This window comes from Notechis scutatus, chromosome 4 (assembly GCF_049901735.1).
Source record: "Notechis scutatus isolate UNSWTSFEM ecotype Mainland chromosome 4, rNotScu1.2, whole genome shotgun sequence".
Taxonomy (NCBI): Eukaryota; Metazoa; Chordata; class Lepidosauria; order Squamata; family Elapidae; genus Notechis; species Notechis scutatus.
The window spans coordinates 66128905-66155020 of NC_142012.1; the positions used below are offsets into that span (position 1 = coordinate 66128905).

Sequence of the window (26116 nt, forward strand, 5' to 3'; positions counted from 1 at the left end):
ACACCCACCAAACCACACCCACAGAACCGGTAGTAAAAAAATAATGGAATCCCACCAATTAAATGTTAGTTGAATTTCAGTTGAAAGAGTTGTTGGAATCCAGAACAATCCAGATAGATTCAACTTTTAGAGGCAGTTTGACATTGTTTAATTGAGAGACAGGAAGCTAAGAGTTTAAGATTAAGAGTTGTTAATCTAATCCTACGTAGTTTCTTCTCTGGTAATATCACACTACTAACTAGAGCATATAAAACAGTTGCTAGACCTATACTTGAATACAGCTCATGAGTCTGCAACCCACATCATGTATCTGATATTAACACACTTGAGAAAGTCCAGAAATATTTCAGAAGAAGAATTCTCCTCTCCTCTACTCATTGAATACCTTATGCCACCAGACTTGAAACTCTAGACCTAGAAAACCTTTAACTACGCCGCCTACGAGCCGATCAAAATATAGTATATAAAATCATACATTGCAATGTCCTACCTGTCAATGAATACGTCACCTTCAACCATAACAATACAAGAGCAAACAATAGATACAAACTCAAGGTAAACTGCACCAAATTTGATTGCAGGAAATACGACTTCAGCAACAAGAGTGGTCAATGTCTGGAATACTCTACCTGACTCTGTGGTTTCTTCCCCAAACCCCAACAACTTTAACCTTAAGACTGTCTACTATTGACCTCACCCCTTTCCTAAGAGGTCTGTAGGGGGCGTGCATAAGCGCACCAACGTGCCTACCGTCCTTGTCCTATTGTTTCTTTTTATTTTTCTTCTAAGTCTCCATCTCATGTGTTCAAAACTATGTTTATTCTTATATCTGTATCTTATAAGCGATTGACAAATCAAATAAATCAAATAAATAAATAAATAAAAGAGCCAAGGAGAAAGAAAGGCCCCATAGTGGGTACGGCAGGGCGAAGGGTGAGGTGGCATAGATCAGAGGTCTCCAACCGTGGCAACTTTAAGACTTGTGGACTTCAACTCCCAGAATTCTCCAGCCAGCAGAGCTGGCTGGAGAATTCTGGGAGTTAAAGTCCACAAGTCTTAAGTTGCCAAGGTTGGAGACCTCTGGCATAGATGACAGAAAGGAAAGGTCTACCAAGGAACCCAGGTGCCCTGCCCTAGCAGGGAAAAGCCATTGGCCTTTCCTGTCCCAGCATCTTTGAAATTCACCAAATTGGAATCCCATTCAGTGCCAAAACAAAAACAAAACAAAAACCCCTAAAAAACAAAAAACCAGGCACTATGGAAATTCCTTGAATCGCCTCAGCGTTCAGCAAGGTTAAAACTGCGTTGCTCCTGTTTCTCTTGTTGTCATGGACTCCCCTTACTCAAAAACGCCCAGAAAGCGGCAACGTCCTTTTTTAAATTTTTTTTAAACTTTTTTTTTTATTTTTTTTGTTTATTTATTTACTTTACTTTTGCTGAAGAGGCCGGAAGGAAAGGGTTAATTTTTTTCATTTTTTTTCCCTCCCCTACTGGTTTGCCCCGGGGAGGCTCGTTTGCAATTTGCTGCTCTTTTTTTTCCCGCCGACACCACTTATGTTCTTTTAGGTTTGAAGCCTTCCTTTCTCCCCCCCTTTCGGGGCAAGCTCCCTTTGAACCCTAAGTAGATTACTGGAAGGCGTGTTGAAGGCCAGGGCGAGGAGGTGCTTTCCGGGGAGGGGAAAAGAGCTTTTGGTTCCAAAATAGGACGCTTTTAAGCGCCTTTCGCCGGTTGCCCTTAATTTGATTACTTATAAGGCAGCGCCAGCGCGTCAGGCGAGACCGGCCGAGACGGGCTGCGGCTGGCCTGCTCTCTCTCTGAGGAGACGAGGCGGCAGCACGAGCAGCCGGGGCGGTCAAAACGAGGAGTCACCCAAGCGACGGTGCAAGAAAAAAATAAAATAAAATAAAAAAAATGGAAGCGCCCGAGAAGCCGTGAGAGGAAAAGGAATGCCTTTTCTTCTTCTTCTTCTTCTTTTTTAATCAAGACCCAGCTGTGCCTTCCGTTTCCATGACAGTTATTAGGTAACAGAGACATTGAAATTGTCTCTCCCACAATGCTCTGGAGAAAAGGGATGGCGGTGGCTGGGTGGGTGGGGAAGAGGTGGCTCCAGTGACTAAAAGCTGCGGAGTTCCGACTCGGAGGAACTCTGCCTCTTCGGAGAATTTCAAAACTCCTGGAATATTTTATTCTGCCTTTTGTGGGCCGAGCTCTTCTGCCTTGTGAAAGTCGCGGGCAAGGGCGGCTTGCGGCGGCTTTGCTTTCCGTTCCTTTCCCCTCACAGGAATCGCTCTTTTGATTTTGATTTTTTTTGTCCCCCCCCCCCCCCAAGGACCGCGGGGGGACTCTTGGCGACGCGAGGATATGAACAGTCTTCCAGGTGGGCTACTCAGAGGGAGTGAATCCGAAAGGCGTCCTCCAATCAGGCTCAGGCAACCCGCAGCCTGGTCCAAATGCCTCTCCGGCGGATCTCGGTAATCCCAGCGCAGGAGACGACCAGCAATGGGAGAAGTTCCGTAGGTAGAAACAAAGAGAAGAACAGGGAAGTCGAGGTAAGAGGAGGAGGAACGAGCCCTTGGTTTTGGCTGAGGGACGACTAATGGTTGAAAGGGCGAGGGAGGAGGTGGAAACATCCCTGTTGACTCAACAGGAAGGATTAGGATGGAGATTTATCTCTTCTTACCCAATAGGTGGGTTGCAAGTGTGCTGAAATGCCTTTTGGGTGCCTTCCTGAAATCTTTTGGGTGCCTTGCTGATAGAGGCTTCTCAAATACAAACTCCCTCCCCACATTAGGGGAGCAATAAGCAACACTTGTGTAGGGGACAAACACTAAAAAACAAATGTGAATTGTCAGCTTTGTACATTTTGAAAGGGCGCTTTTGCAGGGAAGGGAGTGGGGGGGGGGACACACAGAAGGAGAAACAGTCCATTGATTCTGCAAACAATAGAGACTATTCTTTCTTGTGTTTTTTAGATGGCATGCTAAAAGTCAACCCAGCATCTTCTTCCATAGACTAGGGGAAATGTCTCAAAAGAGAATTGTATCGAAATATCTTCATTGTATCAAAATATCTTCAGACAGTAATAGCATCAGTCGACCAAATTTTCTGAAATACACAATTAATTATTCTTCTGAGTTGCCCTTCCCCCCACATCCCATTGTTTCCTTTCTTTTCCAGAAAAAAGAAGACCCCCCCCCATCCTCTCACTTTATAGTAGGGCATATTTATAAATAAAGCATGTTTTGTGGCAATGATTTTATAAATGCGGTTCAGGTTGAAGGCTTTAATACTATGTGGAGAAGCTGCTTGCCTTTTAAAATTATGCTGTCTTGTAAACATTCCCAATTGACCTTTAACATACATTTTCAATTGTGAATGAATGTGACTGAGAATAAAACAAATGGAAATATTTAATAGAGGAAGATTTCATGCATTTTCTATTGGTGTCCTTTTTATAACTCTTTTTCATAGTTTATATGATTTATTTGTCAATTCCAGACAGCAATTTATGCTGCTAGTATAAAATAGGTGATTTACTGACTTTAGTGCCAATTGGCTTGTTACTAATGTAGAGATTATGAGTCCTGTTTTCAGCTACAAATATTCTTACGTTTCTAAAAAAAAAAAAAAAAGCTGTTTTCTCCAGATAGACCAAGTATAGTCATGATATTGAAAAAGTACTGATGATTGTAAAATATCAGACTTTCACTTACTGAGAATCAACTTTAAAGGAAAGAGTGTCTAAGAAAGAAGCCATTAATAAAACAATTATACAGATTTGATCCTGATTGAATAAAAATTAATATCCTACCATACATTTACATAGGTAATATGTAATTACAAATTACATAAGTAACTTGATACACGTAAACTGTATGAGGTTCGTAAAATTAGTATTGATTAAAATATGGGACACTAGAGCATTCCTCAAATAAAAATTCTTCCTCATTTTATTTTGAAAGGGATGTTGGTGGTAGTTAATTGGGAAGCTTGGGCTGCTTGTATAAATATACAATATACTGTATGATCTTATGGTGGAACAGCAGAAGTAGTTCAGGAAGATTTAGAAATATAATACAATAAAACTTTGAAAATTAATGCTATTCTTTTTTGTAGGAATGACAAGTTTTGATAAACTTCATCCATAAAGAAATGTGTGACAAGACTATCATATGCTGTTTTGAATTTCTTACCTGTTCAGTTGTTTACCCACTGAACTACAAAGATGCCTGTACAATATCAGTAACAATAGAGAAATTTTTGTATTTTCAATCTAGAATTAAGTTTAGTTCAGGAATATAAAAAGCCTTTACACATTCTTTATTTTAAAAGATGCCAAAATCTCGACTCCCACATTTTCAGAGAATTAGCCCCTTTCTACCCTCAAAGACAAAGAAATCATATTCAAGCTAGATTATAATTTACACAATTTTCTAAGCTGCATCTCAATTTATTCTTTATATTTGCAGGTTTAGAGTCTTTTTTATGCTGTCTCACACAGAGGAGTATATTTAACAAAGCATTGTATTGTAACTGTTTTAGAGAATGCTTAAATAAAATTATGCGCTTTTATTTTAATATAGAACTGTAACTGAAAATTGATGAGTTGCTTCATTCTTACCCCTCAAACTCTTATTGGAATATGCTTGAGGCTATATAGTTTGAGATTCATTTTTTTTCATTGTTCTAAAGATGTTTTTTTTTTAAATGAAACTGGACTTTCTTGGTTTTTTTTTGAAGACATTTTGGTCATCATCCAAGAAGTTTCTTCAGTTCTGACTGAATGGTGGAAAATAGAAAGATTTATATTCCTTATTTATAAATCCTTCCATTCTCCACCATTCAGTCAGAATTGAAGAAGTGATGAGGAGCAAAATGTCTTCAAGGAAAAACAAAATCCAGTTGCTTTTTTAAAAAGCACCTTTGCTTGACCTGGATGAAAGAGAATGTCCATAGACATTTTTTCCAATGTCTTTCGTTATTTGGATGACATCAGTAGATTCCAGCTTGACCAATTTAAAACACTATGTTTTCATCGGCATAAATGATCTCATTGTCACTTTTCTGTTTCACATTTCCATGCTTTTAAAATATATATCATAAAAAGGGAATATATTAATATTCCTGTCATTCCTGTCTTTAAGTGAAGGCCTAATCTAGATTTCTGTTTTCTAATTGCTCTTAAACTTTTATCATCAGGAAATTCTTTCCACATAAATTTGTCTTCCAAATAAATCTTTTACACTGAAAATGCTTGGATTATGCTCTAAACTGCTTTATCTAACTTGGTGCCATTAAAATATACTGACCTCTCAAAAAATCCCAGTCACCATAGACCTGGATTATGAAAATAAGCCTGGGGAGATGTTATGTCCCCAAACAAAGGCATTTGCTTACTTTCTCAAGAATGTTGAAAAGCCTAATGGAACTTACTGTGATCTGAAGAAATTGAGAATAAAATTTATAATGTGTGTTTCCATGAAGATTAGATTGTTTTCTTAGAAAACTTTTGTCTCAAATTAAAAATCTTTTCATTGAGAAACCTCCTGGGTAAGTTTCCTTTAAATCTAAGCTACTCTGAAACCTTCCCCCACTAGGTTTCCATCTTTGCCATGCAGTTTTCAACTTATTCTTAAACACAACCATTTTAACAATTTGAAAGTCAAAATAGTTGTGCTTATTTAATGAACACTTAAGTTTTGCACATATTCTATCTCTCTTGGTACTCTCGCTCTTTTTTGGATATTCCTCCCCCAACCCATTGTGTTTCTGTGTGTTTGTATATGCGTGCTGTTTATTATTCTTGCAAAATGTAGAACATCCTTTGATGGAGCTGAAGTAAGAAAATGTTAATTGCTGCTCTTTAGTTTATGAACTGCAACATTTATTTCTCCTAACTGCTTGGCTTAATAATGAGACCAAACATCAATTACTGTAGATTGAACACTTTAAAGTGTCTTTTGAAAAGTAAATAATATATATTCCAGTACATGAATATTAACAAAATTCACCAATGTGAATAATACAATGATGTAGTTTGCATATAAAATACTGACTGGAAAGTTTGTAGGTCTTAGTAATCTGAAAACTGTACAAGACTTATTCAGCCAAATGTTTCCCTCAGAACTATGGCTGTTCATTTATATTTTGCATTTGGACTTGGTGACTGAAAATTAAATTTTCCAAAATTTAGCATAAGAAATTATACTTCAAGAATTTGTGTAATTTAGCTACCTACCATGCAGAAGGAAATGATGAAAAGTAATAAAGGGGGTTGAGAGTTATTATCTCTTATCTTAACTTGCCAGATGGAATTGCATTAAATGGAGTCAAGTATTAGTACTCCAAAAGTTACATAATGTAGGATAAATTATAGGTGTATGATCAATGGTTTATTTAGATTTCCCAACATAAAGCATTTAAGATTTGTAATCCTTTTCAACAATTACTAAAAGAATGGGGAAATTTTTTTGAGACTTAAAAAGAAAGTACATGTCTAAAATATCTTGGGTAATATAATAAAATACTGATAAAACATTTGGATTTTTTTTTCATTTGATAGAATGTTGAGTAGAATAAATCTGAAAGAATTGTATAAGATCTGAATTGATTTGAAGAACAGCAAACTTTGAAATATGTACCTTAATTTACATCAAAAGAATTTTAAATGTTATCTAAACTATAAATATATTGAATTGTTCATTTAAAAATTTAGCTTTTAAAATCAGGAATATTAAATTCATAACTTACTACCTGAATAAACTAATATGAATAATTTCAGCACATTGGACAGCAATCAAGGTTTACTATGTATTGCATTGATGGGATGTGATATTTCAAGCTTATAATATTTAAAATTTTGGTAGGCTTTTGTTTATGAAAAAATCCATAGGTGAAAAAGATGGAAAAGGGAAGAAGGAACATTTTAAATTATTGAGAAAAGTATTTCATGAAAGTAGTTTAACCCAGAGCAGAATTTGGAAAACAATTGTTTTTAAGGGAGGAGACTGAAGTGATTTGGATATATGTCACATCCCTTTTCAAATGTGACATAAGGTCCTCAGAATTTTCTGATAATTGTATAAAATTTGAGAAACTTTCCTTGAGTTCCATCAATCTTGCTAATCAGTGCTAGAGAGCTTCCAAAAAGATATATTTCTGTTCCATTGCTCTTCTGAGGAGGGGAAAAAAAGATTCAAACAACTTTTAAAAAAGAATTTATTGTCTTGACCTGTAGATAGTATATGACCATCTCATACGTCTGTTAGGCTTTTTTGCGTCTAAGTTTTAGGATAAGCAACATTGATTCAATCTACTCTTAGATCTGTGTGTCTTATATTTAATTGGTGAATTTGTTCCAGTGCAATAACTGTTATGCAGAAGATGGTGGAACAGAATTGCTAAACCGTATGTCCTATCTAGGTAATTTGAGCTGATGCAGGTAGTTAGAACTAGCACTAATAATTACAGTGCTGTCTTTTGTAGATTTTTGGTAGCTCATTTTCACATTAGATACTTTAGTGCATGTAATTACTTAGTCTCTTAATAAATGCATCAACATCTGTGTTCATTTTGTATAAGTTTATTATAAGGGTTAAACAGTCATTCTAACCACTATATAAAAATTACTGCAATTTTGCAGTCAGCTGCACAGCTTGTATAGAAAGAAAAAAATGATCCATTCATTCCATCATTATATTGTCCTAGGCAACACAAAGCAAAACCATTTATTCATAATGTTCACACAAGGAAAGCCAGGGAGAAGATACAAAGTCTTCAGTAAATATCTAAAGGACACTGCTTTAAAAGGGGTAAATATTCCAGACAGAGAGGAAGTAGTCACAAGGACTGTCAATTTCTAATCTATGGAAACTGAACATCCACATTGATTAAATTCTTATTAGAATTTATACTATTGTGTTTTTAAAAATGAAAGAATTATATTGGCCAAGTGATTGTAGGTCATGCTCACAGAAAAAGTTGTACATTGTTGTAGATATTAGCTTATAAAAACTGCACATTTGGACACATATGTCTACAAAACTGCACTTGATAAACAAAATAGATAGAGGGACTGTTACAGAGGTAGTTTGGTCCTGGGTTGAAAATGCTCGTCTAGAAACTTCCTAGGCTGGAAACTGAGTTCTTGACCTCCCTAAGGCATGAAAACCAGATGGGTGACTTTGGCCAAGTTATAAGAGGTTAATAATGGGGGAAAATATTCACAATGCTCACTGATGACTGCAGGATATATTAGATGATTATAATGATGAAATTGTAATGGTAATCATGTGACAAATTGTTAACTCCTTGTGTTTTCAGATTCTTATTTTAGACTGTCAGTCAGAATAGATGCTGAAAGTGGATATAGAGAAAGAAGTTGATAGTTGATGGTTTCAGTTGGAACTGAATGTTTTCAAAATGATTTGTAGAATAATAGTCCAAAATGCACACAAATGCAATACTACTTCATTGTTGATTAAAGTACTTTTTTTCAGGAATCGCAAAAGCTTACACAAAAGAATTTACCTCTTACTTTCCTCAACCCACAAAACGTTTGGTTTTACCCATTCTGAATATATTCTATGGCTTGCAAAATTGTACCACAGATTGATTTTGTACTGGGGCCGATAAATGGTTCGCCTTTACAATAGCTTGAGAGTTTAGTGACTTTTAGAATGGTTTTCAACCTTAGTGGGCATATTTGTATACTTATGATGCAAGACATAAAGGCTTATAAACAGGGGAACAAAAGAGATTTCAGCAGTGGAAATCACACGTTTCAAATAGTGTTGGCATTGCACAGCGTGATGGTCTGTTTTGTTACAATATTTTTCTGCATTATTGTATATGACACACAGTAATGAACCTGTTAGTGAGAATCAAGAAAACTTATACTGTACTGTAGTATTACTTTGGTTTCAACATCCAAAGGTGCTTTGAAGAGGGCAGAAACATAAATATAGCATCTACTTGGAGCATTATAAAGTAGCCATGTATTTTCTGAAATTAAATGGCAGCTGCACTTGGCAAGTTACATGATCCTGATGAAACTTTATAATGATATATCGGAGCAGTCCAACGTTACATATTAGAGAGTGGCAAGATCAGATTATTTTCTTCCACGTTCATCCTTTCACTTCCCCCTTGCTCATGTAACAATAGAGATTTGAGTTTTAATTTAACTTAATTTAACTACTTGAGTAGATTTGCTTTTTAAAAATAAATAATACCTTTTGGACAAGGTGTTAATTTTTTCCATTGATGTGCAATATTTTATCTATGAAGAATTTTTGAAACAGACTTTAAAAACTGCAAATTTTAACTCTGCATCAGACAAAGTAAACCTTAATATGTTGAATTTAATTATTAAATTAATTTAATAGTTATCTTCCCAATAAATACTGTATTATTGGTTAACTACGTAGAATGTGTTTGCTAACAGTTGAAACAAATTGATGGCCTGTGATTATCACCATCATAAGATTATAACTAACTCTTGACAATATATCAATATAATTTGCTTAAATTTGACATTGTACAGCAGCAATCCCCAACATTTTGGGCACCAGAGACTGGTTCTGTGGAGAAAGGTTTTTCCATGGACCGAAGGGGCGTGGTTTCACATCCTGCATGCATCCCGCAGATGAGGCTTCACTTGCTTGCATGGCCTGGTTTCTGACATGCCATGGAGCAGTTCCAGTCCATGAACCAAGGGTTGGGGACCCCAGTTGTACCGTCAATAATTTAACTTTTTTTTTTTAATTTTTGGAAATTAAATTTCATTTTCAGTATTTAAATAAAATATCACTGATATATCAACTCTATTGCAGGTTTATGCATAAATGTTTCAATCCTATTAAGTCATCTTAATAATAATAGTGTTGGAAAAGTAATGTTATACATAAAAATGTCAAGGAAAGGAAAAACCAGTGCACAGCAATTATACTTGACTTCTACATTATTATTGCAATTAATAACACTTATTTCTTTCAATTTTCTGAAGTTAGGTTAGCAAAACATCTTTCATCCTGGGGGCCCGTTTTAAATTAAAAAAAAAATCACAGGAATTTTTAGATAGTTTGAACTTCCAAATGAAAGTTCTCAAATGGAGGTGCAAAATGTTCTTAAGGTGATATATCTTTGTTACTTTTAAAGTGAGAATGATTCTGCAATGTCTTTTTCCCACATTGTTTTTCTTAAAAAATAAAAGCTTTATAATATGCAGTAAGATTACTCAGTTGCTATTTCTATGAGAATTGGTTTTCATTCTACTATTGCATTTGCAGCAAATGCTACATAAAGCAAATTGTTTTTTGTATATAGACTTATCATAAAAGCAGTGTTTAGCAGAGAAAGAGGCAAGAGGAGACCAAGAGAGATTAAAATATAATTGTTGCATCAAATAAGCATGATTGTTCACTATTGACTTAAGGCTTTGAACCTATATTATGTTCAGCAATTGATTTCTTTCTCCACAAATGTAGAGAATAGCATACTGTGCATTGTAAGTGGACACATTTAAGATATAATTGGTTAACAAATTTAATAAGCCATCATTTTAACATATAGTCATTACTCAATTTCAACTTGAAAATTACTTTCAACTTGAAAATTGATTGCCAGATACAAAGAGATTGTAAAAATGGTGCCACAAAAACAAGGACAAGTAGAGCTGTCTAATTATAATATTGGAAATGCTTATGCATTGGAGAGCTTTGAAGCCTTTGCTTGCCCATTTAAACGGATAAATTTCAGTTATTTCTGTGCCAGGATAAAATCTACAGGGAAGAACAGCAGACAACATACTTGTTTGATATTTGTCCACAGTGACTTGTAAAATATTCATTTCATTCTCATTTGTAATGAAAATATTTTTGAATTGTGTGGCGCTGTCAAAACTATAAAATCTCAGGAAAAGGTGCAGTGGTTGTATGGAGTTGATGAGAGGTAACGTGCATCCTGTGTAGGCCCAAAGCAACTTTTCTCCTTTGAAGCAAGTGCTGCATAGCTCTAAAATGCACAAAAATAAGATGATATGAATCCCTTAAATATCCTTTTTTCAAGCTACATAGCAGGGGTGCGAAACTCACATCATGGCGGTGTCACGTGACATATTACAACTTTTTCCCCTTTTGCTAAACCGGATGTGGGCGTGGCCAGTGTGTGACGCATACAGCCTTTCTACATAGTCTCCGTCCCAACACACAGTGTTACTTGGAATTTCATGTTGCTTTGATAATGATGTGGGGAAAAATCCTATAACAGACCTCAAAATAGGCATATCTTAGTTAAGAAGTAAAATACTCTGTTAAAGCTTTTCCTAAGCTTTAATCCATCTGTTATATGATACAGAATCATTTGCTTTGGTGGTGGTATTCTTTCCCTAAATTAAAGTAATACTGCTTTTGTACCCATTATGTTAAAAAGAGGAATTTTTTGGGGAACCAGTTGGTTCCAGTAGGATTATTTTTAAAGTGAGATGATCAAGCAAAGAAATATGGTAGCAATCTCTGGTTCCCTGGAAAAGATCTTTTCTCACATTTGAGAAAACATGGAATGACTGAACAATGCTAGCGTCTTTATTGTTGCTCGTTATAGTGGGATTTGCTGTTATAATTAATGATGCATTCCTGCCTTATTTATAAAATACTTAGCAGAAGCATGCTTCCTTTCTACCTGCCAGGGTTGGTCGTCTTCGAACTGCAATACTACCCTAATTTTCATCAGTTTGAGCTGATTATACTATTCAAATTGATGAATGATTGGATGATCCATGCAGGGGTGGGATTCTACCAGTTTGCACCTATTCGCTAGAACAGGTTGTTAACATTCTAAGCAGTTCGGAGAACCGGTTGTTAGAAGAAATTACTGGCCTAATCCTGTAAGGAAGGCAGGAAGGAAACATTCTGGGGTTGCTTACAGAAACTGCCTCTCCGTTGACCCTTATTACATTCTTGGCAGGACTAGACTTCCTATCTCAGAAACTTCTCTGGAAGTTTTTTCCCCTCCTTTGCTGGTACTTTGCTTGTGTGGAGTGACCATTTAAAGTTACAATGGCACTGAAAAAAGTGACTTATGACCATTTTTCACACTTACGACTGTTGCAGCATCCCCACAGTCATGAGAGGCCAGGCGAGGAGATGTGTGCCTCGATGTGAGTGATATTGAGTTGGCCACGCCCAGCCAATAGCATGACCACCAAGCCACGTCCTCCCAGTCACATGGCCACCACCTAAGCCACACCCACAGAACCGGTTGTTAAAAATTTGAATCCCACCCCTGGATCCATGGTTCATTTTCTTTATTGAGACTTGCTATGTTCTAATCCAGTGGTGGCTAACCTTTTTGGGCTCCCATTCTGAAAATTGCACGCGTGCCAGCACCTAGAAGGCAATGCACGCAGGGGGGCCCCATGCCCCCTGCACATGTGCGCACGACTTCCCACGTGCACGCCATGTGCAATGTGTCTTTGCGCATGCACGCGTATCTCCCGCCCCCTCACATGCGCACCAGATACCCGACAATCAGCTGTCGGGCGGGCAGTGGGGCTCTTCCGAGTGACTTCTCGCGTGCTGTCAGAAGTGGCTCTGTGTGCCACTTCCGGCACGCGTGTCATAGGTTCGCCATCATGGTTCTGATCTGTGACTCTGATCCTGAATTTATATTTTTATACTGTGTCCTAGATGTGTCTCTGGATTGCACTCCAGCTGAGTGCACTTGGCAGGATGCTGTTGCTCTGTGTGTTGAGATGCTTGTGCAAGCTGTTGGTGAGCCCCTTCTTAAAGCAACTTTCTGAACCCACTAATTTGAGCAGAGAGGCTCCACATCTTTCAAAGTCTTGACTCTGACACTGATGCTTTTGTTGGTCTTCTCAGTATGAAAGTACATGTACCCAAGGCATTACTGCCTTGATTTACTTTGATCCAATGGCATTCATACTCAAGAAAAAAAACCACAGTAAAATACTGTGAAGCAGCCAAGCTCACCCTTTGAAAATTGTGGCTGCCTCAGAGCTCTGAGTAACCATTTTAAATAATTGCTCTGAACGATTTTCAGAAACCTGCATTAAATGTTGTGTCTTGTTTCTACTATTTGCCATGGTCTCCTTCCACAGAGTGATGGACAGGACACGATTTACATTGTTGCATTTGTATATCTGCAGTTCAGATATTCATCCTCAACAAAAAGTAAATTACTTTGATTTCATGTTTCTTTTGGCGGAATTTTAAAAACAAGACAGATGATTACACTAAAATGTTTAATTAGCTACAGTGGTGTAAAATTATGCACAGCATACAAGCTGAGACCTTCCAAATTATAGCTTCTTATAAAGTGTAAGATACACAGTATATATTTATAAATTAAGAATTCTGTCACTGTTGTATAATTTGTAATTAACCATTTAAAAACTAGCATGAATTGTGATGCATGATTTTTTTTGTCATCTGCTTTGCTTTATATAATGTTCTGTTGTTTTGAAGTGCTTTATAAACTATATAATTGTAAATTGCATGCCTTTCTATAAATGCTTTATTATAGTGAGTAGTTACAATAATGCAACCTAAAATACACACACACACACGCACACACTAGACCATAGTATATAGTCTTCAACTTACAATACTTTGTTCAGTGATTGTTCAAAGCTACAACAGCACTGAAAAAAGTGACTTGTGACAATTTCACACACTTCTGAGCATTGCAGCATCTCATGATCATGAGATCAAAATTCAGAGTTTGGCAACTGACTCATACGTATGATGGTTGTGGTGTTCCAGGGCCATGTGCCCACCTTTTGCAAACTTCTCACATGCAAAGTCAATGGGGAAATCAGTCACTTAACAACTGTGTCACTAATTTAACATCTACAGTGAATCCTTGAATAACTGTGGCAAAAAAAAAAAAAAAGATTGTAAAATTGGGCAAAATTCACTTAAAAGTTTCACTTATCAACATAAATGTTGGGTTCAATTCTGGTGACAAGTTGAAGACTACCTGTACTTTATTCCCACAGTAGCAAATAATTGTGGATGTATGTAGAGTAATAGAAATTGAAGAAATGACCTGGACCTTTTCTATTTCATTCTTGTAGCTGTCATTTTTAAATTCACTTTCAGGTCAGAAAGTATCAGATAAAGCTTACTGCTCTTTCATAACATCTTTGGAACACAATGTATCTGTAGAGGCAGACACTCTTAAAATTAACTTCTGAGTCAATTTTTCAAAAATATTCTTCAATATGCCAAGTGTTAAAATATTTTGCTTCATTCTGTATTAGTTAATGAAATGTGTTGTTCTCCATCAATTGTGGACTTTAATTCCTTCTGGTTCCCTCTATAGGCCTTCAATGTCTCATACTATTATTTTAAAAAGAATTTAAAACAAAAACATTTTCCATGGGAAGGATTTTTATAATTAAGTCCAAAATCTTATTTCAAATCCATCTGGACCTTTAGTCCATTTGTAACTACCTGAAATAAAAGTTCTAATATCTATCTTGCTGTATATCCCAAAGGATTTTTTTTTTTGGCTTAGTCCTTAAATTTGTACTTAAAATTTCTTTCGTTAAGGATTGAAGGAAACTTACCAATACTCCAAAAACATGTTAATCCATAACTGTTAGCAGTTAACAAACAATTACTGAAAGTGATTAGAAAAGGAAGTATGCAAACACAATGTACTTTTGAAAGTGCCAACTTGAACAAAGGATGGTAATTCCCATGTCTCTTCTACCTAAACTCAATGGAGACTGCTGCCATGTAGTCTTGTGAGCAGAAACTATATGGTGCATATGTGAGTTGTCTTAACTCCTTTGTCTGAAAAGGAATTATATACTTGCTGGCTCTTCCTTCTGCTGTGATGGTTGGGTCTGTTTTAACCATTTCTTCCTCATATGTTCCAATGCTACATTGAACATAGATACTAAAAACAATAAAATGATCAATCAAACAAACTAAAATCCTGGATGATATCTTAATAATTAAATGGGATATAAAATAAGAAATTAAGAAAGTGACTTGGATAATTTTCTTATATTGGGTTTACAAAAGAAACTTATTTAATCTTCGAAGAATTTTCTGAGATGGGGCAAAGAAAAAAATGAAAAGAAATTTGAAAAAAAATATTTGAAGATAAAGATTAGAATTGTTAAAAGTAAAAGAAAGGAATATAAAGCAGTTTTATTTGATCGAGGTTAAAATAGATATGTAAACAATGTGAATTCACAGCTGCCAGTTCTTTAGTTGGTGTTGGCCTTCATATACATTGAGTTCTTCCTGAGAAACTAAGATGTCAAAATGTATCATCATAGCATATATGTGGATCCAAGCAGTGTAAACTTTAGTAATTGATCAATGGAAACTTTATCAATGTGTATATTTCAGACAAATGGTTGTCCAACCTCTTCTTAAAACCACCGAGTATTGTAGCATCTCCAACTTATTGCGGCAAGTCATTGCATTTACATTGTTCCAAATGTCAGGAATTTTTTTCTTAGTTCTAGGTTGGTTCTGTCCTTGGTTAGTTTCCTCCCATTGCTTCTTGTTCTTTGGAAAGTAGGTTGACCCTCTTTTCTTTGTGGCAACCCATGAGATATTGGAACATTGTTATCATGTCATCCCTAGTCTTTCATTTCATTAAATTAGACCTACCCAATTCCTGCATCCGTTCCATATTTTTTTAATTCTTTGTCTTTCTACTATCTGCTATATTGCTACATCAGTTATCCATACTTCAGACAGCTATATCAACACTTTATCAGTGTTCAGTATTCCTACAATAATTTTGACTATTTTTCAATTATATGTTCCCACCAATTTTTCATTACCTGCACATGACAATTTTTACAAGTTCAGTGAATTATTTTGGCGATTGTGTTATATCATTATTTATAATCAGTATGTGCAACCTTCTTACATTAGTTAAGTATGTGAGCTACTGTTTCCTTTTGCTTCTTTGCAAAATCTGTATTTTGAATCATTGGATGATTTTTCAGTTCTGGCCTTATTGTATTACTTCAAATAACTTCAGTTTCTTTTTTCTTAATGTTTCAGCTGTAAGCCGTTACTAAGTTTCATCTTTACCCACTTTCCTCTTGATCTTTTGTAGAAATTGACCTTCCCAACATTCTGTTTATGTTTTATTGCACTTTTTAAATACATTTTGTTCTTGTACATCAGGCCTGTTAAACTGGTGGCCTGCCATGTACAGCCCACACCGATTCTGGCTCTGCAAAGGCAAAAAGAAAAAGTTGCGATATATCACGATACATCACAATAGACACGTGATGCAATCGAGTTTGACATCCATTCTGTACATTAAGTTAGATTTTTAAACTGGCATCCATGATGGTTCTTCTCAGTTTCTTTGAATTGAAGTAAACCTCTGCCTTCATTTCTGTGAGACAGATATAATCTAACAATATGCACTGTGGATGCAACAGTTAATTGTGAGCAGTTTTATTGGGGGGTTTTTTCCGCTAAACTGCCCAGTTCAGCTTGTGTCCAAATAATAGTTCCAGCAGTTTTGTCCCAGATAATGATGGCTTTGATGGTGTTTCCACTATTCAGTTTTGTCTTTAGTAATTTTATCAATCTTTAGATATATTCTTTATTAAATTACCCATGCTTGATGTTACCCATCTGTAAAATGCCCAGATATTTATAGGTTTCATTCTGATCCCTCCTAATGCTTTGGCCATCCAGCATTTCAATTCCAAAACAGTTTGTGATTTTGTCCAAATTTATTGCTTTAGCACATTCCTCTATGCCAAATTCCATAGCTATGTGTTTGCTAAAAATTCTTACAGTGTTTGTCAATGGCTGGATTTTGATTTCTGATTTTCCATAAAGATCATCAAATCAAATGTGAGATCTTATTAATATTTTTTGCTGCTTGATAGCCAAGATTTTTTTTCTTCAAAGTCATTGAAGATGGAATTACAGCCCTGACAAATAATGAGAGACATAAAGAGTCAGCCTGGAAGATGATTCTCCTAATGTTGACCATATGTAAATTGTTTATTGCCATTTGCATGTTATTAATTAGAAGTTGATGTTTTGTATCTCTGCTTTTTCTTTGATTTCTTTTCTGCTTTACTGGAAGGATTTTTTTAAATCTTGGATAAATTAATCAAATCTTTATTTAGTCATAGATCAGCAAATAAAACACAAGAGTCGCAATTAATTAAAAGAAAAGAAAAAGAAAAGTTATTCTAAAATATCAAAAAAGGGTTCAAGTAAATACTATGGTGTACTGTGCAGTCTATAGAACAGTACTTGGCTGTGGTCAAGGAAATAAAATCAGATTAATCCAATAATAACATCTCGAGATAAATTAAATTGAAACAACCAGGTTTTTTAAGTAAAGAGTGGTAATAATTCCTGGCAAGCATCTGCATAGATAGGACAATAAAAAAAATAACATGGGCACAGTGTTTATTTGAAGAAGGTTTTTTTGGTATGCTCCTACAATACTATTAGGAGGGCATTGATGTGGTCAGATAATGGTAATAAAATAACAAAATGTAATATGCTTACAAAGTAATAAGTTTTTTTTTTCATTTCTGGCATTTGATGAAAAGCATATATTTTCATGGAAGAGATTATTGATAAACAGGAATGATTGTTTTCTAGGAATTGGCTAAGGATCTATTTCACAGATGCTTAGCTGTTCAGGATTTTCTGATTCTTCATGACTAAACTCCAGGTCACCAGTTTCCCTGAATCCTTTATAATTACGTTAGCGTGACAGCATCTAGTTACCGGGTCTTCTTTTGTCCTCCTTTCCAATTACTCTCATTTTTAAAAAGTTTTAGGATCATCTCCAATGACTCTTGCATTTATATCCAACATATTTAAGCTTTAAGTTTCTAATGAGCAATCTGGCTTCATGTCCTCTAGCATTGAACAATTTGTTTTTACAGATAGTCTTCGACTTGCCGCCACAATTGAGCCCAAAATTCCCATTGCTGAGCAATTGTTAAGTGAGTTTGGCTCCATCTTATGACTTTTTTTGTTGCCACACTTGCTAAGTGAATGTCGTTGGTTGTTAAAGTCGGTAAATCTGGCTTGCCCATTGACTTTGCTTGTCAGAAGGTCACAAAATATATAATTCTAGGACACTCTACAACCATCATAAATTGTTGCCGTGCATCTGAATTTTGATCTGTTGCAGCATGCCCAGAATTGTGTTCCTGGGCATGCTGCACAGTCATGTGAAAAGTGGTACAAAGAAAGACAGCACAGCTTGAGATTCAGTGTTACAGCTTTAAAATACACACTAGTATTGCTTAAAAATTTGGTCATTCCTGTAGGCCATGGGTGGACAGTTAATTTTCCCAAGGGTCATCTGAGAATCTGGAACTGCTGTGGAGGCTGCCAACTCCTCATGCCTCTGCCACTACTGCCCAGCCACTGCACAACGGACAGGGGGAGTCAAAGTGTCAAATGTGGCCTGTGGGCCATAAAATGCCCTAGTCCAGTGGCCCCCAACCTTTTTTGAACCAGGGACCAGTTTCACGATTATTTATTCTTCCACGGACCGGTACCTGAGTAACGCGAGACTCCACCGCCATCGGGACAGCTCTTCGTTTGAAGCCGCCCCCCCCTTTGATGAAACTAAGGCGCGAGCACCCAAACGCCGCTTTCCAACTGAAAACCCGGAAGCAACCGAAAACCCAGAAGCGCAGTCGAAACAAGATGGCGGCGCCCAAGCTGTGCGGCCCGGTAAAAAATGATCCATGGACCAGTACCGGTCCGGGGACCGGTGGTTGGGGACCCCTGCCCTAGTCTGTTAAAGTTGTATTACTCAATATTAAGGACATGAAGGATGTTCACAGTGTATTCAATCATTTTTTTTTTTATAAATTGTTAGTCTTCAAGCTGAAATCCTGGACAAATGATTGCTCATTTTCACCAACAAGCAAAGCCTCCCAAATTCAGGTAGTCCGTGACTTACGACCACAATCTTGGATACGAACACAACCTATTGCTAAGCAAAACATCCGTTAAGTAAATTTTCTCTATTTTATGACTTTCCTTGCCGAGTTAGGAACTAGTCCTTCTTTTCTCAAGACTGACCATACCAAATTCCTGCAACTGTTCTTCATATGCTTTTATCTCCAGGCCCATAATCCTCTTAGTTGCTCTTTTTTTTACTTTTTTTTTTTTCAAAGTACAAAGATGTTTTCAACATCTTTTTGGTAATGTGACCCAAACTGGATGAAGTATTCCAGCTGTGGTCTTTATAAAGTTCTATAAGCTTTATAAAGCAGTATTAATACTTTACAGGATTTTGATTCTGTGCCTCTCTTTATATAACCAAGGATAGTATTAGCCCTTTTGGCTACTACTGCACACTGCTGGGTCAGATTTAAGTGATCGTCCACTAGCACTCCAAGGTTCCTCTCACTGTTACTGCTTTTGAGCCAGGTTTCACCCAATCTGTACTTGTACAGTTGGTTTTTCCTGCCTAGGTGTAAAACCTTGCTTTTTTTTTCATGTTGTTGGATAGGTCCTATTGTTCAAGTCTGTTAAGGCCTTTTTGTATCTTGAGCCTATCTTCTGGGCTATTGCCTACTACTGCCAGTTTGGAAATTTGGGAAATCTGCAAATGTGATGAGTTCCCCTTCTATTCCCTCATCTAAAACATTTACGAAAATATTGAAGAGTACCGAGCCTAAGGTGGAACACTGTAGTATCCCACTGCTTATTTCTTCCATGTAGATTGTAGTATCATTTGGGACTACTCATTGAGTATGGTTTGTCAGCCAATTACAAATCCAAGTCCACAGCATTTCACTGGTTTACTAATTTAGTCATTCTGTCAAAGAATGGAATATGATAGGTTTAGCATGATCTCTACTTAAAAACCCATGTTGGCTACTAGTTGTAACTGTATTTATTTCAAGATGTTCACAGATCTGTTTTTTTTTTAATTATTTTTTTCCAGTATTTTTCCAGGTATTGATGTTAGGCTGATTGGTTTGTAGTTTCCTGAGTTTGGTTCCCCCCTCCCTTTTTTTTTTGAAGATGGGAAACGCATCAGCTCTTTTCCAATCCTCTGGTGCGCCAATATTTTTTAAAGATACAATACAATGGTTTTGAAATAATATCTGCCAACTCCTCTGGGATGTACTAATGCATCAGGTCCCAATGATTTATATTCATCACGATCAGACAGGTATTCTCTAACCATTTTCTTGCTTATTTTAATTTTTATTTCTAGTCTGTCTTTTACAAGTTATGTATTTGGTAGGTTGAGCTATAGTTTCTTTTTGTGTGAAGACTGATGCAAAGAATGAGTTAAGCAGCTCTGCTTTCTTTCTGTTGCCTTTTACTTCCTTGCCATCTTCTCTCTTTAGTGGACTGTTTCCTTGACTTTTTTCTTGATATTTATATGTTGAAAAAAAGTTTTTTAAAAACTATCTTTGACTTTTGTTGGATAGTTGTATTTGGGGTGGATAGATAAAATTCAGTAACTGACTTAAATGTTTGTTCCCTTGTTCTCCAGAACTTTTGAGTTTCTGTTATGGAATTCTGGTAGCAAACAACTTAGAAATGGCCCTGCGGTTTCCTGCTTTTTAATTTCTTTCTGGCAAAAAGTCAAAACCCACATGTAAACTTATCTTTAGTTATTATAAAAGAAGAGAATATGTGTAGCTCAGGGTAGAGTCTAAAGTTCTCTGAGCTTGGTCGTTTAGTTATTGCACACCAAAAGTATTCAATTAAATACAAATTTCAGCTAAAAGAATGCAAACAGTATAAAACCTTCAATTCCCCACCATCCAGCCAGAGCAGAAGAAGCTTCTTGGATGAGAAGTGAAACGTCTTCAAAGAAAAACAAGAAAGTCTAGTTGCCTCTTGAAAAAACACCTTTGGGACCTGGATCATTGTGAATCTTCCTAGACCGTCAATTCAGAAATTTTTAAAACGTTTACCCTTCAATTGGCAAAAGGCAATTCAGGCTATGCCTGAGGACAGTGTTTGATGTATTCTAAAGCAAGGGGGTCAAACTTGATTTCATTGAGGACCGCATCAGGGTTCTGTTTGACCTTGGGGGACTGGGGTGGGTGTGGCCAGGTTGAGGTTACTCATGTTGGGTGCCTGTGGAGGCTCTGCCAGTGCAAAGAGGCTACTAAGCTCCATTTTCAGCCACGACGGCCTCCTACAGCCCTCTGCCAGCAAAAATGGAGCTCCAGTGAGCTATGTGTGTCCCCCTGGGCCCCGTATTTAGTCTCCTGCAGTCCTCCCCGAGCTCCATTTTTGCTGGCAGAGACACTGTGGTCCGTTCCTTCACTGTTTCCAGGGTGGCCTTGCAGGCCACATCTAAACACCCCACAGGCCAAATCGGGCCCACAGGCCTTGAGTTTGGCACCCTATTCTAGAGGATGAATATAGGTCATGCAGGATGATAGCAGGTACTGCTAGTTAACACGCCACCTACAATTCTCCCAAAAAGTTTCCATTGCATACCACAATGACACAGGTTTTATAAGGGCATAAATTGCTGTGGAATATCAAATACAATTCAGTGGTCTTTCCCTAATTAGAATTCCTTATTGGACAAGTGTGATTGGACACACAAGGAATTTGTCCATGTAAGACAAATGTAGCAAATGCTCTCAATATACATAAAAGAAAAGATACATTTGTCAAGAGTCAAGAATAATAAGGGACAACACTTAATAATAGTCATAGAGTACAATAAGCAATCAAATCATACTAGGAAACAGTCAGTAAAAATCATTAGGATACAAGCAACAAGGTTACAGTCATACAGTCATAAGTGGGAGGAGATGGGTGAAAGGAAGGATGGGAGGATTAATAGTAATGCAGACTTAGTAAATAGTTTGACAGTGTTGAGGGAATTGTTTTTTAGCAGAGTGATGGTGTTTGGGGGAAAAACTGTTCTTGTGTCTAGTTGTTCTGGTGTTCAGTCCTCTATAGCATCATTTTGAGAGTAGGAGTTGAAACAGTTTATGTCCAGGATGTGAGGGGTCTGTAAATATTTTCACAGCCCTCTTTTTGACTCCTGCAGTATACAGGTCCTCGATGGAAGGCAGGTTGGTATGATTGTTTTTTCTGCAGTCCTAATTACTCTCTGAAGTCTGTGTCTGTCTTGTTGGGTTGCAGAACAAAACCAGACAGTTATAGGGTGCAGATGATAGACTCAATAATTCCTCTGTAGAACTGAATCAGCAGCTCCTTGGGCAGCTTGAGATTGTAAGAGGTGGTAGTATGGGAGGGTTTCTCCTAAAATCTACCACCATTTCTACAGTTTTGATTGTGTTCAGTTCCAGATTGTTCCGGTTACACCATGAGGCAAGTTGTACAACCTCCTGTCTGTTTGCGAATTCTTCGTTGTCTCGAATGAAACCAATCGCTCTTGTGTCATCAGCAAACTTCAGTATTTTAATAGATGGATCATTTGAGATGCAGTCATTGGTATATAGGGAGAAGTGGAGAAAGCACACAGCCTTGGGGCCCCCCTGTGCTGATTGTACAGGTATCAGATGTAATTCTGCCTAGCTTCACCAGCTGCTTTCTGTCTGTTAGGAAGCTTATGATCCACTTACAAGTGTGTTCAGGTACCACTAGCTGGTTTAGTTTAGTTAGAAGAATGTTTGGAATGATAGTATTGAATGCTGAACTGAAGTCTACAAAGAGACTTAAGTGAGCTTTAAATCTTAGAAACTAACATCAGCAGCCTTGAATGAGTTACTTGGATTACTTTCTATTGGAACAATAGTTTTCTAAGACAAAATGAAGTTTAGATTTATTTCTGCTTTACTTATGAGGAAAAAATAATAATTCTGTGCATTTCAGTTGAGAGGAAAAAATATATAACATATAAATATCTAACATATAAATATCTAACATATAAATCTTTAGAAGGTTATTTTTAATACTAGCACCTTCATCACAGCATGTAGATTGAGCAGCTGTTACCTCTTCCTCTTCAAGCAAACTAAAATGTAAATATATTTATCAGGATGTTTGGAACCAGCTTATCCTTAAAAAGGAAGAGCTGTTATAATTGGTTTTCAGTAACCTATTTACTGGAAATTAGATTTCATGTAATTATCCCAGGGTGAAGTAACTCTTTATCCCCATTAATATACTTATCTAATACACATTTTAATACCATCTCTCAGTAATGTACTTTTGCATTCATTGAAATATAGGAGCACCTGTTATTGCTTTTGCATTTTGCTGGCTAAACTGACCCGAAGGCATGTGGCTTGCTGTAGTAAGAAGAATGAAATTCATGTCACTGTGTGTCAGCAAAGTGAAATATGGGATGGAGTATGGATGCAATAAATCATATGCCAGCAGCTATAACCTAAATAAAAGACAACATAAAATGTGTGTAGCAGTGAAGAATAAATCAAGCATCTGTGTAGAGCAGGGGTGTCAAACTTGCGTTGTCATGGTGTTGTCATCTGACATATTGTAACTTTTTCCTTCTTTGCTAAACTGTGTGTGGGCGTGGCCAGCACATGATGCATCTGGCCCCCAGGCCGTGAGTATGAGACCCCTAGTGTAGAGGGTAGAAGAGATAAGAATCCTAAAACTATTTGTAGCATAACTTCAATTTATAATTAACATTCTTCCTGTGGTTTTTGCTAGATTTCACATAAGGCTTATTTGGAAAATGTTGGCATCTCTCATCAGAAATTGGTTTATTCTAGGTGGACTCTAAGATACAACTCAAAGTGGATTATATGTTACAAACAAGAACGAATCTATATACACAAAGAAAATTTTGATAAATTTCGGTGGACGCTTACTTATTTGAAGAGATATTCAAATATTTATGTGTGTTTTTCATGTATATTATATGAAAATTTCCTGCTTAGCCTATTCCTGTAGAAATATAGGTGTTAACAGACTATTCCTTTCTGAAAGTATCATCTGTTCAGTTCATTTTCTTCTAGTTGTGAAGCTCTATTTCCATTGTGTTCTTGAACAATACATGTAAGGTGAATCAGTAGTGCATTATTTTGCTATATGCCTGATCTTATTGAATGATTTTTGATTATACACAATATGTATATATGTATGCATGTATACATTTTTACTGGTTTCACTGTGATGATGCATAATTAAAATTGAAAGTTGAAGTATATTCCTAGATTTTTCCTTGTTGTATGTGGTGTCTACTAACTCAGAGATTGCACACATTAAAATGCAAATCTGAATATTTCTATACTGAAATTATGACTTTTTAGCATTAGTTTCATTCTTTATACAAAGGATTAAACAATTTGCACTGGAATGGTATGGAACCAATTCTCTTTTTGTGGTAGGAAATTTGTCGAGATTCTTGAAAGTTGACTTACTTAGATGCTGGTCTTTTCTGTTGCACAAGTTTTAATTTAGTTTAACTTATTAGATTTTAAATATTCCTTTAAAACTTCTATATGTATAAAGGCTAGATGAATAACAACAGCAATAACAACTTCAACTTTATGTAAAAATCTACAAAACTATATTATAAGTTACACAAAGTTTATAAAAATTAAATGCAAAATCATGTTAACTGAGTATTTTACTGACTTTTAAATACTTAAAAACCTAAGGAAAAATATGCTTTATGTTTAACTAATCTTAAGGGCTAAAAATTTTAAGCACCTAATTCTTATATACATTGCTTAAAATGTAATTATTGCTCTCAAAACTCTATTCTGTGCTTCTGAAATGTATTTTCATAAATATCAATTTTAGAAGCCAAGAGTACTTCTTTAAATTGAAAATTGTTTGTCATTAATTCTTTGTGCTTATAATGTAAACTTGATTCTATGAAAAATGAACAATACTTTCCAAATACCATGGTGTGGTTTCCAACTGTGTTGTCATATGATGAACATAATGTTTAAATGCTGTATATTTACTATAACTTTAATCTTAACACTACATTTTGGAACTCCTTCCTTTTTTCTGGAAGGAGAAAATTCATTAATTTTTATATCACATTGCTAATTTCAATAATGTTCCACTAAAAAAAGGCCTCTCCTAATGAGATAGACCAGCTTTTTCCATAATACCAGCCTAATTAGCCTATTTTGATATATATGCATTCAGTATAATGATGTCACTGAAACTTGTAATTATCTGGCTTGGATCACAAATTTTGTTAGCTTGTAAGCTTGGAAACAATTGAATTCAACATTATTTTTCTCAAAGTTGCTAACACAGCTTGAACAGCAAAATGAGATTTAGTAGATAAACAGATATGGAAGATGTATGTGGGTGTCTTTTATATTTATTTTTAGTACAATTTCTTTACCCAAGTAGTCCCAAAGGTAAGTTTTCAAGGTATTAGTGGACAAGCTGAATAAGATTCAACAAGTCCTGTCTAGATAATTTTCTAACCCAAATAATAAATATGCAAATATGCTTTGCATGACAGACACCACAGATTCTATTTAAATGCTGTATTTTGGCTTATGGTGAAGGAAAAGATTTCCTTATAAATCTGTTGTCATAAGTTTCATTCAGTGACCTATTTTCAGAATAAGCTAAGGGAATTTAATTGTACCAAAGAACAAATGGCCTTCACATAGATAAACTTGCTATTTTTTCTCAATATTTTTAGAAAAGAAAAATGAAAGTCCCAAGGCATGTTTTTGCACAAGACCAAGGGGAACTATATTCAAATCATTTAATTATAAAGCTAATTAGATTATATGGGCCAATGCCATCCCCTCTTATCTAAAATCATTTACATATATGTTATAAAAAGAATCCCAAAGATCTACACGAAAACAATATAATAAAAAACCAGTTAATATTTTTTTTAAAAAAATAATGACTTTGTTTCACAACACTTTCCAAATTTACGCTTTGTCGATAGCATAAGTAAATATTCATTGGGGTATCCATTAAATGGGGAAAAATGGCTTATTCCAGAATGATATACTTTATCTAGAACAATTAGTGGAACAACTTGTCTCCAGAAGCTGTCAATGCTCAAACCCTGGAAGGTTTTAAGAAGAGATTGGACAACCATTTGTCTGAAATGATGTAGGGTTGCCTGCCTGAGCTGGTGATTGGACTAGAAGACCTCCAAGGTCCCTTCCAACTCTGTTACTCTATTCTATGTTATATA

At 36.0% G+C, this 26116-nt stretch overlaps 1 protein-coding gene across 4 annotated transcripts in view; it reads left to right on the forward strand.

Annotated features, from left to right (window-relative positions):
- Positions 1–1865: 1865 nt before the first annotated feature.
- The window catches only part of MARCHF1 (membrane associated ring-CH-type finger 1), a 161433-nt gene continuing 137182 nt past the window's right edge, over positions 1866–26116 (forward strand). For 3 of the 4 annotated variants that reach the window (XM_026675820.2, XM_087963654.1, XM_087963655.1), the window contains exon 1: positions 2304–2550. Coding sequence is in view for 2 of the 4 variants with exons in the window: in XM_087963654.1 (XP_087819780.1) it covers positions 2452–2550 (99 nt within the window). In the remaining 2 variants the exon portion in view is untranslated. Of the gene's footprint in view, positions 2551–26116 lie in introns of all 4 variants that reach the window. The other variant, XM_087963653.1, reaches the window with a different exon arrangement.